Genomic DNA, 17,483 nt, shown 5'->3' on the forward strand with positions numbered 1-17,483 from the left:
AGATTTTCCCTTACTAGCCATCCTACATGCCACAGTATAAGAACCAGAAGCGGGCCAAATAACAGTGATTAATTTGCAACAATATATTTTTCCAGACAGTAGCTAGCTTTTCAAAAAGATGCTTCTTCACTGCATACACAAGAACTAGTGCCAGGTGACAGCAGAAATACCAGTGAGGTTATCTACCAAATGACAGACAAATATGATTAGAGTGTTTGGCTAGAGGTACTCAGGACAGCTTCTGACAGGCAATGTGATAGCTACTTCCTCTTCCTAACATGCAAAAAATGTTGCATGTTTCACAGATTCTAAAGCTTTGTTCTCTATTTCTTCTGCACTAGATTCCTATGGAACAAATTAACACCACTAATTCTGCAAAGCTACAGAGGAAAAAAAAATAGCAGATGAGAAAACCCCAAGAGTTCATTAAAAATTATATTAGATAACACATCTTCAATAAGTATATCTTCAATAAGTACTAATTTCTCATGTCTAGACAATTATAGCACGTAGCAGAGCCCCAGTGCCTCACATTACCTTCAATAGATCTTCTACTGCACTTTCAGCTTACACCCAGAGTTCACACAACCGAGCTTTCACCACCTGATATTAATCATCTTTACTCTTTATGACTAATGGAAAGAGAAAGGTATCTCTCCACAATGAGTTAGACCTTAGATGGGCTGAACTACCTTTGGGTGATGCTTACCTGTATTTATGACATTACTTGGGCACTATGAATCTGGGTCACAGAAACCCAGGTTCAAATTGTCATATGTATTGAAAAGAAGATAAATCTCTATTGCCCTCCATATATTTTCATCCTTTTAATAGGACAGCTGCCATTGTTTCTATTATGGTCTCACAAGTAAAGAGAAGAAAGACAGTTAAGAAAAAAAAATGTGTGCAGGTTTCCTACTTAGCTAAAGTTACACACATCAGATGTGAATGAAAGAATTTCAGAATAAATTATTAAAGTAGGGTTGATTGTGAACAAAAGAAAATTGTAACAGCTAGTGCCTCATGCTCAGTATTAATAAAAGAGACTTGTGCCCACTAAGCTTTCTGCTGACTAAAGTTGAAGTAGAGAAGCCAGGCTGTGTAGGCGGAAAGGACCTAAGGAGCGGCAGTAACACAAAGTTTAACACAAAGTAGGTCTTCTACTTAGATTTCCTTTTGCCTTTTTTTTTTTTTTTTTTTTTTTGCAAGAATCATGATCAATATAGCATGGCAACATAAAAATGGCCATACTGGGTGGCCCAAATATCCATCTATTCCAATATTCAGTGATCAACGGTAGATAGACAATTGAGGTATAAGAACAATAAAAGAATGTAGTCACACTTCTACAATGTACTTAACTAGAACTTCCACACTTTAGTGTGAGGTGTCCCTGCCCATGGCAGGGGGGTTGGAACTAGATGATCTTGAGGTCCTTTCCAACCCTAACTATTCTATGATTCTATGATTCCGTCTACTTCCTTGCCTTTCACCAAGACACTTAGCTCAGTAATTCACAAAGACATAAATTTCCTAAATACAAAACATTTTTCATACATACACACTGTATATATAAAAATAACAACCCATATAGAATATAGAATCACAGAACAGTTTGAGTAACATGCCATATATAGTACATTTTTATATGTGATATAAAACATTTTCTTTAAACATGATTTCTTACACATCCAATTATTATTTAATGAATATGATAACACATGTTTGAAAAGATGGTACTGTAGTTCTTTCTTAGTAAGCTAATACATAAAACTATCATTCTGTGAATATTCCTATTCTATAAACAACCATGAGCCGGTAACTTGTCTGTGGTCAAAAGTATGTTCAAAAAGGACATCAAGAATATTCTTTTTCTACCACACAAAACACAGATATATTTTGAACAGAAAACGTAAAGTAGTGGAACTGTTGTGCAAACATGACACGACATACATTACCTAACTGGTACTGATACAGTGTCTGCAACTATGCCCACTGGTATCTCCTGAAAATTTAGATGGAAAACTAAAAACATATCAGAGAAGAAACAAATAAATAGCAAGGGAAGAGCCAAAGAATTTACAAAATACATCTTCAGAAGTAGTGTATGGCAGCTGAGAGAGGATATCTTAGGAAGATCTTTAGAAATGGTTCTCACAACATTGCCTTCAAGCCCAACCCCTCCTTTGAACTCTCCCACTCCTGCTGAGGAAATCAATCACAGAATCATGGAGTGGTTAGTTTTTTCTAAGCCCAAAGTCTCCTTGCCTATATCCAACATATTTCTCTAAAATACAAATGACTGCAGCCCCTTCTGGCCTTCCTGTGTGAGACAAGCTAGCCTTGTCTCTGGGGAGTTATGCTCTACCCTATACAGGCTGTGAACATGACAATTTCCCAGGGCAATCCCACTTTTTCCAAACTGTGGAACAGCAAAATGCTATCAGCTCTCACTAACCCTTCCACGTTTGGTATAAAAAAAGGAAAGCAGGGCTTGAAGAACACCATTCATGTCATCAAGATACATCAGATCACCATCCATGGCAGAGAGAGGAGCCTCAGAAACATGTACCACAACACCGGGATAAAGACAGAAGCTTAAAGCCTGGGAAGGATAAAATCTAACAAATACCCCAGATTTTTGAAGTGCTTTTTGTATCTGGAATTCAGTAGACAAATAAATTATTTGTATCATGGTACTACTAACTGCAGCAAGCCAAATTTTACTAAGCACCACAGAGAGACAGGATAAAGACTTGTCATCCTCTCCTTTCTAAGTCAATAGGTAAACATCCCTGGTTTCAAAAGAAGCAGGTCTTGAGCTGCTCTTTCCTGTCCAGTCTTTCTCACAGCAAGGGCTTTGAAGATATATGCTAAAGGGAAGCCACAACCAAAACAAACTCCAAGCACCACATCTAATTACACGGAGAAGTAAACCACTAAAGACTGGTCCGTGAAGGATATTAAAGAATCATTCATAATCACAAAAGGAAAGTTATCCCAGAAGTCTCAACACAGATCCAGGGAAAAAATATTCAGGCCTCTGAATACTTACTACAAGCCAAAAGAAATCAGGATATTTTTTATTTAAGATACCATCTATCCCAAGTATCCTATCTGAAAAAAGATGACATATCCATGTAGTCTTCCTTTTAAGGTTCACAACACCACCAGGTTACAAAGACAAAAAAATACAGCACCTAAGAAGGAACCTTAAATGCAGGTAGCAGATCACTGATCTTTTGTGTCATGAAAATCACAGGCATGAGATTCGACTCCAAGATAGTGAATAGCAGCACAATTAGCAATGTTACCTCTCGTAATTCTCCCATTAGAATTACACAAATCTATACTGTCATGTAGCAACAAACAGGCCTGTGGTCTTAGACATAAAAAAAAAATGGAAAATGTTCCTTTTTTACTGCTGCTTGGTAATGGACATAACAGGAAATATCTTAACAAGAAAGTGAAGAAAGAGCACTCCAATACTTCTGACACAAAGGCCGGACTCATTTTTCTCGTGAAAATGTTTCCTCAATATTTTCACTTAAACACACACACACACACACTCTAAAACTATGCAGAAGTGACCTGCCTCTCTAAAAGTTGAAAAGAAAGCAGTCTTAGCTCAATCTTGTATGTTTACACTTTTAATCTTACCCTTAAACAAGACTGAATTGAGCATAACAGCACTGAAGGTCAGCTTCTATACTGGCATATCAGATTTCAAGCCAACAGCTCTTTTATTTAAAATATGTTAGATAAAAAGGTAATATGCTCTCTGTAAGAGTTCCCTTGAGGTTAGAAGAACCAATAAATTAACCGTTACCATATGTTTGTCTCCTTTTGGCAAAATTCAGTAACAAAACACTGCCAAACCTCTTTTGGCAGGTAATAATATTTGGTAGCTTATAGTACAACTTGAGGGAAAAAAGAAGACTGGACAGAAAGCTTGGAAATTATTAGAAGAAACTGCATTTCTATCTTTATATAGTTAGCTACATGCCATTGAAAGAAAAATTCTAACAAAGTCAGCTCTATGGATCTGATCTGTAATAAGCAGCTAACTCCTCAAAAAGAGCTGTATCAAATGCGAACTCAAACATTCCAGCTAGTACAGTAATGCAAATATTCTGCATTTAGTTTTTTTTAAACCATGCTAGATATGTATGCTATTTTGCAAATAGGAATACTAATTCTATAAGCTTCTCAAGTGTTAACACGTGTATTATTAGTGCTTTCATTAAAGTGAGTTTATTTCATTACAAATGAGCGAAGTCTGGGCTTATTCACAATGGCATGTTCTTCAGTTTAACTATATATATATATATATATATATATGCAATTAAGACTAGAACATGACGAATAAAAAGCCTTTAATGCTACACCTTTAATTGTAATTATAGATATAGAAATTCTGGGCATTTTAAGGACATCTATTACAGATGCTATCAAAATCCAGCTAAACAGGTAGGTGTGAACCTAACTGGTCCTACTCCTTTACCAAGAAAAGCAGGATGTGCTCGATAAGGTCACAGTTATTAAAAAAACAAAACAAAACAAATGCTTCTTCAGATATGAAAATGTCAATTTCCTAATTTTTTAATCATCTATCATACATACTCTAAATTCATTATTATTCTAATTTCCAATAAAATGGGTATAGCCTGTTGTTCATGCCATTTTGGTTTTGCATGTACAGGAAAAACAGGCATTTAAAACCTCTATTTCTTCAATCAACTGCATCATCCTATTAAATTCTAATTTTGAGGTATATAAATCACTTGATATTAAGCTTACAGTTCCACACAGATATCTGGCAAGCAGTTTGAAGCAGGTTGGCAGGTACAGGCCAGACATTTCACTTCTTAAAGTCATGTTATTGCATGATTAATCCTATATTTGCATTAATTTGATTACAAGCACTTACAGGTAAAAGTAATCCTAAAATGTAGGTCTAAAGATTATAATATAAGCTTCTGGATGGTTTTTCCAGATCAGAAATATTTTTGCCATTTTACGGATGCTTGCCTCATTCAGCCACTTGGGATTTTGTTAATAATCTTGTCATTACTGTATTCATCTTCTGATTTCTTCTTTTTTTTTATTTTTTTTTTTAGGAAGGCAATTTCTGTGAAGACTTGACACTGAAATCAGAGACTTCATTACCCTGCAAAACACATCCACAGTTCAAACTATTTAAGAGGGTTAAACAAAATGCAAACATTTAATGCAACATTAAGCATGTGAAATAAAAACTTGATTGCCTAAAGAAAGCATGCTATGCTGTTACCCTGGTGACAGGTTAAAAAAGGATTGTGAGCTGAATGGCTGTATGATATGAAATTAAAATGTTTCACATTGAACAATCCAAAATGAATTGGGAAAGGTTAGAGCAGAGGAGAGAGAAATCAATTCTCCAATGGCAATGGTGAATGGAAGTGAAGTCTGAATAGGATTTGCCAGTGGGGTGCAACAGCTGCCAAATATCCTGCAGCCAAAGAATTACAATAATACTGATGAAGTGTGCAAGAGCTTTTGGAATCATTGCAGGGAACAGAGAAATACTCCTACAATAATGAGGCCATTCTGTGTCCCATCCCACTTTCACAGTTGAATCAAAGGAAAAAGAAACGGCTGAAAATTGTAATGCTCAATACAGAGGTATAAATGAATTATCTATCCCTTCAATCAATATTTTAACTACAGCCTTTATGAACCACGAATGAAGCAAGCATGCTAAAAAGAATGGACAAATCAAGACACATACATGTAAAAGTATGTATACTTTTTCTTCCTATACATTTTGTTGACAACATTTCTACTGCAATAGCATCTAGAATAAGCTACCTGCTACACAAACAGCAGGACACAAGCAGTGCCTCAAGGAACTTCAAAAGGCAAGGTGCTGATGTTTGTACTTAACTTTTTTATGTTAATAATTTCAGGAAAGCAATATTAGTAAAACTTCTCACATGAAGGCAGTTACACATGCGTTTACTGAATTTAGAGACCCCCAAAGTCAAGGAAAACTTTGCCGTTCCACAAAAAACTCCAGCACAACTTCATTTCTGCCCTTCAAAATTCCAAATGAAATATACAAATGGAGAGGAAAAACTATGCTACAAGTAGCCATAAAATGACCAGGGAGCAGGGGACAATTAGCACGCACCTTTTTAGTACTACGGTTTTATGCATACACATTTTACACACAGACAAATATTGAAGAACGAGTTTAGGAGGTGTAAACCTGCATGCCAGGAAGGAATTGTTTGGCTTGTAAAAGGGATCAAAGTAAAGAAAAGAGAGGGGCTTTGTGGTAAAGATCGGCCAAGAGGTTATAAGAAAAGCATGTATGAGAAAAGGGGCAGATTCACAACTAAAAAGGGCCAGGAATATGGCAGCACAACAAAAAACATTCGCATGTGTATGCTATGTAAATTCAACATTAAGTGAACAGTAGCCATAGAAGCTTAAAAAGCTCCTACAGCAGCTGCCGTTTTCCCAGCAGACATGGTGAAAATAAGAAATAAACATAGGGGCTTAGCCAGGTCCATTTACTTTGGTGAATGGCTTTCCCACCAGCAATCACCTCAGCAAGATACATGCTGCTGCTTTGGGGATCCTACCAAGAGATGTTCAGCAAGGTTCAAATTCTTTCATAATTACTATCTTCATCATGATTTCATAATGGTTATCAACTGTAAAGACTCAGCAAGCATGAATTCCTGAGTGCCCAGGACACCTCTTTCCATACAAATGACATAGGGATGATAGGCTACAACAATTTCCCATAACAGACCATTGTTTCTGGAATATATGTTCATGAATCATGTGTAATGATGGCTCTGCATTAAAATGCCTGTATAACACCTTATATTACTTCTGTTATAAAATCTGATTCCATTAATTTAAAGAAAAACCCATGATACATATATTCTGTAGAAAGTCATAAATGCAACCTTGAAATGTCTCATTTAAACTTTTCTATTTTACATAAAAGTTCATTTCCACTGGCCAAAAATACCTGTTTAGTACATCTGCATCAACTTATTTGTCTATAGCACACAATCCCCTGTGACAAGCAACTGAACAATGTAGGAGTGTAAATAATACCAGATTTTAAAGACAGATAGGATGCTACATAGGGCAGCTGTTTAGCAGTGATTAATAAAGATTACACAAAAACATATAAAAATTTAGTAATTACTTATGACAGGTCAAAAGAACAGCATTAAGTAACACCTAAAGAGACAAGAGAAGCTTGTTACAATCAGAAAAGCCCATTATAAATAAGGATAGCACATGAAAAAAACGGAGAACAGAGTCTTAGTACTTTACTAGTCTATGGGGAAAGAAAAAAAACACACAGTGGAATAATAGTCTGAAGCTGCAGCAGTTACATAAACATATTGAGGTCTTTCAAAGGCATAACAGTAAATCACAAAAAGAATGCTTGACTTGTTGACCAGGAGACCAGAACAGTAAGGATAAGACAGTGTTATTTTCATGAGCTAAGGATGACTGCATAACTCCAAAGCGAGAGAATAAGGAAAGCCACAAGTGGGCTGGACTTAGTCATCCTTACCAAATGAAAACAAAGCGTTTTATCTTTATATGACACTAGAGGGTATTTGTAGAGTAAGGCAAAGTATAAATATTTAGCTGTACTTGCCATAACTGTTCATGTTATTACTGCAGCTCTAGGGGAACAAAAAAGTAAAAATCACATAATGCAATTGACATAATTCAGCAGCGCCTGTGACTGTGCTGCAAGAGCTCTTCCCCCTTTCCAAGAGGCCCATTCAGATGACTCCAGTGAATTTTCCCGACATAATCTTCCTTCTTTTTAAAATTAATGTAACATAACCTTATTTTGTGCTGCTCCAGCAGTGCAGGAGAGCCAGACAGCAATTCTATTGGGCAGCTGACCATCCTTCCATATGGGGAAGCCCTAGGCTGGCAAAGAGTTGGCTCTGTCCCAGACTCCAGCAGGGTAATAGGTGTAGTCTATGTGAAAGCAAGCATGCCTGGGAGGTGCAGGGCTTTTCTGCTCTCCAAGTGCTTTCCTTGCTGCCCTAATCATGCTACAGCAAGGCAAAGCAAGCATCCGACCATCATTACTAGATCTGCCTGAGGATTTATGTCAATATATCTATACCAAATCAATCTAGACACAAACCTACAATAATTCATTAAATAAAAAGCTAAATATATCAATTTCAGTCCTTGCAGTTCACCAGTCATGTTATGTCCACCACACTGGACCCCTGGATTTTCTGAATTTTTAAACATATAAAAATTCAGCCCAGCTATATCAGAACTTGACAAAGACTTGTTTGTATTTTGTCTCAAATTTCTCACTATACACTTACGCTTCCTGTGAACGCATTATTTTATGCTTAGAAAGTGTTATCTATTCTAGATCTCAAAATACTTTATACATGTAGAAATGTATATAAATAGACATTTATAAATATTTATAAAACCTCAAAAATACAGTAAAGTATTGGGACCATTTTGTCTTTTTGGAAACTGAGGCCCAAACCAACTGACTTCTCCATGGTCCCAGAAGAACAGTTAGGAGTTTAACCCAAGACTCCCTAATCCCAGTCTTCTATATTAAACACATGAGCAAGAAAAACCTTTAGGGTTTTTTTGCTAGCAATGTAAAACATTTTCCAATGTGTTACCATCTTTCTGCAAGTAGTATCAGTTAATATGGGCATGCAGCCTCACTGTTTTTTCCAAGTCATAAATGATGAAAGGGTAAAACCCATAGAAAAATTAGGAAAATACACTTGTCAGCCAATACAAGCAATGCATAGGAAGTGCTGCAGGCAATTGGGTTTAGAAGTATAAACATCATATTAGTAGACCCATGAGATAGCATGATGTAGCCACACCTGGAGAGTCACTCTCCTATTCCCCTCCCAATCCACTAATGAAAACAAGGCTGAAGCCAAAATGTGAAGATTCAACTGTACAACATCATTTTTGGTCTCAAAGGCTAACTACATCAAACAAACGTAAAATAAGCTGGATTCACTTCAGCCAAAATATGTTTCTACTTGAAACAAGATCGAGTTCTGTCTAGGAGACCTCAGGATTTTACTAGATGCTGTAAATCTGTTCAGCAGCTGTGGGTGGCACCAGTTTCACAATAAACTGGGCTATGGAATAAGTAGGAAAAGTCCTAGGTGAAATAGCTGAAAGCTGAACAATGAAACAATCATCAATCATTCATAGCTCTTTCCTGTAGGAAACATGTGCCCCCATTAGCTGAATATCACAGTGAAATATTCATACTAGTATCTGGCTCACAAAATACCAAGCATTTCATTTGCTAATCATCTTAAAAAAAGAATAAAAGCAAAGAACCAAGCCACCCTGCAACAACCTCTTTCCCAAAAAGAAACTGGTTAAATAATACTATTTTTTTTTTTAAGAAAGCAAAAAACAAAACAACCACAGAAAACGCTCCAAGTATTCAATTGCATCATAAAAGTAAATGTCTGTATTCCTGTAACTCTGAGCATGCACAGGTCTCTAGGAGCTGTTTTAGCTAAGGGTTGGCAAATTAATCCTAGGAGACCACTGGTGAGATCTGGGGCACACAGCAATGCAGACAGTGGAAACTCACCTGTGGGTGCTCCACCCAAGTCATAATACAATTTATTCTAACACAGGAAAGGCAAACCAGCCTTTGGCTTGTGGCCTGTATTAACCCCAAAGCCACACAAACTACTGCAACAAAGAAACCCCACTACAGGGGTCACATCTAATTGAAACTAGCTGAAGAAAGTTGAGTGTTTGATCCTAATGAGGCAATAGCTCGCTGATCATCAGAACGTGTTCCAGCAAAAACCCTACAGTTGATGATTCGGTCACCCAGGGGATTACAAAATGCATATTTTCCAGTCACATCCCTGCAAATATCATTGACTGTAGAGAAGAACCCCCCCCTCTCAGAAGTCTCCTACTAGGCTGATCTGTCGCACAGAATTAAGGCTGTCCTCTGCATTCCTCTTATAAGCCATTCTTTGCTCACCTGTTCCTCCTTGCTACACATTCCCACTCTTGTAGCTCTTCTAGAATAATCTCACTTGTCATGAGTACTTAACCTGCTTCTGTCAGAATGATCTAAAATATTATTAAACTGTTTCTGTGTTAATATGGGTCACTTTAGCAGAACCAGAGTAGAAAGACAACACAAAGTCACACCTGCACACCAGCTGAGGAGGAGGAAAGGCAGAGACCAAGGGAGGAGGTGGCTTGGACAGTGATTCCTTAATCTGGTTCAGCATCATCTGATGAAAGTCTCAGTAGCCCTCACAGTGAAAGGTGAATCTTCTATGGAGACTTCCAAGAATGGTTCTTTCTATCTGCCTGGCTAGAATAACAATCCTGAGCTTGGGCTGAACATGTTATGGGGGGGGGGTGGGGGAAGGGAATCCAAGATACCCCTGCAGCTGTGAAAAGAAGGCATATTATAAATATTTCTTCCACAAAAGGGAAAACAAACCAAAACCAAAGACAAGCACGTAACTCAAGTTCAGCAGAAAACTATCTATTTGACAGCTGTGATAAGTTTAGAAGAAATAATGCATGATTTCGAAATACAACTTTTCAGTGCAGTTCCTTACACAAAAAATCTTCAACTGCTTTCAGTGCATGCAAAAGAAAAAAAACGCTGTCAACATTAATAGTGCCAGAGAGCTGACATTTTGAAGATGATGCTCAACATGGCAGTGTACTTTTCCAAACCATTAGGAGAATGTTATGGATCAACTTTGGAGCATGCAGTCTGTCTAATCCCCTTACATCCTCCAAAATGGATTTAAAATACACACAGACTCCAAATGCCCAATTCTGCCATAGTGAACGCATCCAAGATTACAACTGTCCTTTTTGATTTGTTGCCAGTAGCACAGGTTCCTACTCTGCACTTTGTGTTTACTCATATTTTTCGAACAGATTGCAGTCATACCAATAAAGATGTGCTTTCTATGGCCACAATCCTGCTCCTTAAATGGTATCCATTACATGGAACACCTTCAAAACCAAGTCAGATGCAGTTCTGGTAAGTTAAGGAAATGCCCTGAAGAACCCTTGACGGGACTGCATCAGTCCATATTCCACATATGACATACTTCACAGTCCTCAGTCCCCTCTAGAGGGAGTCCACTAACTACTCTAAGGAACAGAGAACATTGCCCAGGACACCACACAATCCTCTGCTCTCATTCTGCCTCTATTTGACCTTTCCTCTGAAGAAGCTGCATGATTTTGGGGGAAAGCGTAACATTACCAGGATTGCTTTTCTTCAGAAGTTACTTACGAGTAAGTCTTTCTGCGTTATCTTGTCCTTTCTTGGCCTCAAACAGGCAGCACATGAACACCCATCATGGCAAGAGAAAGTGATCTTCCCTGTACTGAAAAGATTTGTTAGCTTCACCATTTAAAATCTGAAAAATCAGACCTCAATCTAGTCTTACAAACTTCATGTAGTCAGTCTCTGCTGCTTTCTCTGCTCATGGTGGAGGAATACATGCAAGGGAGTTAAGCTAGGACTCCAAAAGTAAGCTAATTTTTTTCAAAGCAGTATGCACTTGTTTCCCTAGTGCAGCACAAGAAGAGAAGAATGACCGCTCAATGCAATACTTCATTTATATATCTGATATCTCAGTTAGTGGTATATGCCTTTTCTATTAAGATACACAGACACCTAGTACTAAAAGAAAATATCTGCAATCGAAAGAAAACATTAACAGATTCTGCAAAACTTGGACTCCTGTTAGCAAATAGGAACATTTTACAGCCCAGAGGAAAAATTCTCAAATCAGACAGAGCAGGGAATGCAAAAGCAGTTTGAGAATCACTACTTAGATCAACAATTCCTGTTACTGACTTTAAGCACAAAGTAATCTATTCTCTATAGCAGTACCAGACTATTTAACTCACTATGCTCGCCAGTAAAAACTACAAACAAGGCTCCTACTCATTCTCCCTCATACATCTTTTATTGAGGGAACAGTGGCCTTTTGAGTCTGTTCTCCTCCTTATGCCGTCTGCTGTAGAGGATATAACTTGCAGAAAAAAACAAAAAAGGTGCTTAACTTTCCCCTATAGGTGCATAAGGCAAGCGATGACCTAGCCCTACATATGCTATATATTACAAAGCCGTTATGCTTGCCCTAAGTGTCTCTTTTTTCCTTTTTTTCTTTTTTTTTTCAACACCATATGGTACTATTTATCTTTGTGGGTATAAATAAAAATAAAGACTTCTTGAAACCACATTTGATTTATTCCTGACCACTGTAAAATCAGTAATAGAATACACTGTCAAACCACTGGCATGGAATGTGAATAATGTCTATCCTCCATTCTGACTTCCCTTTCACACAAACATGCAACTACATCACAGATTATGAGGCCAGAAGAAAGACTCATTCCAAAGTTCGGGTTCACTGTACACAACCATTGCAAACATCATCTACCCGAGCAAGTTTCACAAATTCAGTTGTTCTAATAGAAGGTCATAATGGATTGACAATTATGGGCCAGAGGACAACAAAAGCTAAAGGAAAAAAAGCATACTGTTCCAAGAAGCCAAAGAATTTTGACACAAGTTACTGTGATGGCCAATTAACAGTACTACCTAGGTTACTAGAAGCTACTATTCAAAAGAATGAGGGAGTGGGGGAACAAAAGCACCAAAAAACACACTTAAAGCAAGGTGCTGACTCTTCCAGCATCTACCAGTCAGAAAGTGTTTTCAGAATTAGACCCTAACCTATTAAGACTCTTCATCAAGGTAGCAAATTACTCATGAATCCACAATATTTTAAATCTCTGTAGCTGAATATTCATATTATCCCCAAGTGCTTAGATCACTTCAAATGGGCACATGGGAAATTTGTGATGCTCAATTTGCGGTTAGTTACTAATGCAACAACATTCTGCATTAATGAAACTCCTGATGTGCATTAATTACTGTACTGGCTTGTAATGCATTTTTGGGCCTATTAGTTTGCTAATATGTAGAATAAAAATAAGCATGTACAACTTGTGTGATTAAGGAAATGTAAGCCACAGCTCATTTGAATTTAGAAAGTACGGACTGCATTAAGAAACCATGCAGGTTTCTCACCAGTGCCTCTCGTGCATGAGAAGATGCCATTAACAAAATGCATCAGCACATCTGAGTTCCTAGAAATGAACTTACCTTGGAGTCCCTAGAAATCGCTGTGATCTCAGTTGTTCAGACACATACAAAGATGCTGCTGTTGCCAGTAGTTCTCTTCTTTCAAGATCTGTCAACTTATGCCCTAGTTTTCAGAAAGCAGTTAAAGAAAATGTATTAGATATCACAGACCAACAAGGACACAAAAAGTAACAACTACCAGTGCAGACGCTGAACAGTCCTTATGCAAAACCTACATTTTCTCCCCTCTAAATTAAGATGAGGCTTAGCACAGCAGACGCTCTGAGTTTCATAGTTTAAATTGCATGTTTTCACACAGATCAGCCCTACTGCTAACACTGGTATCTCTGTTAAAAACAATTTGACAACTGAAAGAAAAAAAAAAAAAAAAAGGAATGATGCTGCAGCATCTTGTTTTCGTTACTGAAATGTCACTGGTTGACATATTGTGCCTCATGCTGGTAAGGAATCCATCTGTACATTAGAACTTACTCAAAATATACAGCATTCTTTCTCAGTACTTTACCTTGCAAAGGCTTCAGAACTTCCAAGCAAAACGGATGAATAACTCAATAGTATAAGCCCCAGAAATACATGGTCATAAAGCTATTGTCAGCCCTGGGTCATTTAGTGCCATTTGTGTAATCATTATTTTGCAGCTAATGGAGTCCTGTCACATTTGGCACTTCATAAGCAGAAAATGGCTCAAAGTAGCCTACAATCTGAAGGCACACAAGCTAATAAAGGTTTGGATAAAAAGGTGCAAACCAGGGTGAGTGGAAGTGGCGTTTCTCCCAACCTGGTCTTGTTCCAGAAAGTAAAGATTAGTTAGAAAATCAATTGTCTATTCAGCATGCTAAAAGACAGAACACAGTGCCCTCCCCATCTTCAGGTTAGAAACCACACAACACCAATTTGATACAAAAAGTCAGCAAATAGGTGGCCAAGATTGGTGTCACCAAAGAAGTAAAACAGTCAAAACTGATGCAAGAGGGAGCAAAAGGACAAGTACTCAGTTCATAAGGCACTAGCAGGAAACTAAAGTTGACATAGAAAGGACAAGAAGTGCAAGGTTGAATTGTCACAGAGAAAAAGAGGCAAACTTTATCCTCAGGAGAGAGATTTTGCACAGATGAAAGCAGGAGTGTTTAAAAAGCCAGAGGATAACGTGATAAATGAAGTTAAGAAAAGATAAAGGTTAAGACTGAAAGATTTAGCTGAACTCAGTTATAACACAGCTCTCAAGACATACTTTATGTGTCCATATCACAGCAAATGCAAATCATCCATGCCAAATACAGATTTCACTGCACTTGAAGGTATGTGGGAGAAGGGGAAGGGGTTCAGTAGGCTGTATTCTCCTGAGCAACTGTCCCCAGGGGACATGTTTGCTTCCAGTCCTGCAGCAGAAAAAGAGTTACACAGCTCCCTTCTACATCCCCAGCCTACCATCACCTCAGCATTACTGCATGTAATATTATTTCACATTCCCCAGTACTGGTCACTAGCAAGTGACAGTTTGTATTAGTAACATAAAGTAAGACTAATACAATCCTCAAGAAAATCCAGAATGAGGCCACTGGAACGGACTGGAACCGACTTTACAGTAACAAGTGCAAAATCTCAAAACAGGACATCTTCTGCACAGGACCCATTACTCCTCTGGGCATGTTAAATATGAACAGGTAAAGAGGCTGCTTAGTGTCCACCTCAGCAATGCAATCATGGCATGGTGACGGAAACACACTCATTACAGTTCCAGCTAACAGTACAAAGGAGCTGTCACAGGACAAAAAATGAAAATCTAAAAATAACAAAAGCCAGCAAATCTGAATCAATCCATTTTTAATTTAGTCCATATTAACATATCCTGGCTAAAGATTACTGCAACTTCCCTTGCTCAGTGTTTATTATTTTTTATCTGCCCCGAAATGAAAACTGTCTTCACTTTAACAAATGCATGCAGAAATACAAATGCTGGAAGGCTGAGTAAACAGCTTGAGAAACAAACTCGATCCTTCCTTTGCCAGTTATTTGAAAAACTGATTGCAAAGCAAAATTCAAAAAACACTGAACTTTTGTACTATACGCATATATACACACAGGCGTATGTGTATATATAAACCTTATATGAATATACAATGCAGTAACATCAACTATCTGGCTCCAAAATGTGCCAATTTTTCAATTGTATACACACAGAGAAGAAGCCCTGAGCTCATTTTTCCAAAATGTTGTATCTAAAATTGATGATTTGTTTAAATGTCTCAGGTAACGATACATCAAGAATCTATCCTAAAACCTTTGCTTGTTAGTCACCCTGCCTCACATCCATGACAAGTCCATGTGACTGCATGTTCCCACCTGCTCCAACACACACTGGTACTACCAACTCCTAAAAGAACAAGGTAAAGCTAGAAAGATCCCAATTTGAAGGTTTTATTGCACGATTTTCATATTGGATTAAATCAATAACTGCTTTTGCACTTGCTGTGCTGCAAAAACTATTTTCTCCCTCTATCTTCAATAAAAATCAAACTCCAAGCAAGGAACAAAGGTCAATAACTTGAAACAGGTTAACAACCGATCAAAAGTTACAGTCACAGCTTCATTATTATAAACAGGAAAAAATATTTATCCACTTTCTCTATTTGTCACTATTTGCATTATTAGTTGTGGCACAGATATGGTAAGCAGAAAACTGGTCATGACTGTAGTATCCAGTGTAGGATTTCTGGGAGATAATATAAACTGTTAACAAGGAGATTACTAAAATTGGGTTTTGGTCTTTGGCAATAAAGATACAATCCTATCACAAAATGTTCTTAGCATAACTTTGGAGGTAATACCTTGGAAGCCTGTTTAAAGTCTGCTTCCTAAGGACAGCAATTTACCTTTTTAATACAAGACAGACTGCTGTCAGTACAGCCTTAGTTCTCTGAACTCCAGACCCATTTCCCTTCTGCTCTTGCTCTGCTTGCTATGCTTAGCAGAATTTAAACAGTTTTGAAGCTAAACTTTCAATTCCATTACTATATTTCTAAATGCACCAATGTTCCAGATAGTGAATACCTTTATTTCAAGTATTATTTTACTTTAGAAGCCACTGCTTGGGATTTCCACTCTGTGTCTTGAAGCATAAGTTAATATTCACCATCAATAGAGATATAACAACCCAATCTCTCACATTCACCATGCAGAAGATAGATCTGAAAAGTAACAAAGCTACCTCTGGGGCACCTGTCCAAGTGCTGCCTTGATAGGGAGTGAAATGAGTAAGCTTCAAGGATTCCCCAGCTTCCAACATGAGAATTTCTGCCATTACTCTTTCCTACTCTCATCACTGCAGACTCCTGGGCTACATGGAGATTTCATCTCCACTATAAAATCTGAAGCTGGTAGCTCCCAAATCTCTAAGCTCAACCTGGGATATGCTTCTGCGTTATCATGATCATCACTGAGAGATTACATAAGGTGAACATACATTATATAAGGAGAACGTAAAACAGAATTAATGGCTATAAAATCCAGTCACAACTGAAGGAGCGGAAGCACAGCTGTTCATATTACTTAAAACTAGATCGCATGCATCTATTACTACGAAATGACAGAACCCTGGTAGGAAGGAAGACAAGAAAAGAGTATTTCTCTCTCACTTCCCTGATGTTATGATTGCTTAAATCAATATTATCCCAGTATCCCCCAAGCTGAGTCAAAAAGACCCATGCAATTACTTTACATAACCAACTTCAAATTAAATTACATAAAAGGTCATTTTTCCCATAACAGTCTCATTTGCATTTTGTCCTAGAAATGTGTTTCCTACTATCAATTACAGGGGGGAAAAAATAAAACAAAACAAACAAGCCCTGGTTATGTGCCCTGGCCTATTACTTAACACTTGAAAAGTGATTGTTTTCCAACTGGGAAAAATAAAAATTAGACGCAAAATGGGCAAGATAGAAAGTACAGTGCATAATTCTGATCCATAGCAATACAGGCAATGTCATTCCCGGGTTCTGTTTTCATTTCCCCAATGTTTTCCTCATTATATTTTGAAATGTATACCAAGTAGGCTGAAGCAGAAAACAAAGTTGGATGTCATTACAGGGTTTAATTTCTTCTGAAGCCCACCCAGAAGCTTTGCTCCACCCAGATGGTCATGGCAAAAGACAGACAATATTGTCTGCATATGCAATCTCAAACCATTTGGAATACTGAAGAAGTATGTCTCTCAGAGAACTTGTGATCACTTATAAAGACAGAGGCTATGGCA

The 17,483-nt window shown here is 37.6% G+C and overlaps 1 protein-coding gene across 9 annotated transcripts in view; it reads right to left on the bottom strand.

Moving 5' to 3' along the window:
• PCCA (propionyl-CoA carboxylase subunit alpha) overlaps positions 1-17,483 on the bottom strand; it is a 276,456-nt gene that overhangs the window by 119,872 nt on the left and 139,101 nt on the right. For 7 of the 9 annotated variants that reach the window (XM_065677991.1, XM_065677989.1, XM_065677993.1 and 4 more), the window contains one exon: positions 13,229-13,331. In XM_065677991.1, the coding sequence (XP_065534063.1) occupies positions 13,229-13,331 (103 nt within the window). Of the gene's footprint in view, positions 1-11,341; positions 11,436-13,228; positions 13,332-17,483 lie in introns of all 9 variants that reach the window. The other 2 variants (XR_010612328.1, XM_065677990.1) reach the window with 1 other exon arrangement.

This window comes from Lathamus discolor, chromosome 4, assembly GCF_037157495.1.
Source record: "Lathamus discolor isolate bLatDis1 chromosome 4, bLatDis1.hap1, whole genome shotgun sequence".
Taxonomy (NCBI): domain Eukaryota; kingdom Metazoa; phylum Chordata; class Aves; order Psittaciformes; family Psittacidae; genus Lathamus; species Lathamus discolor.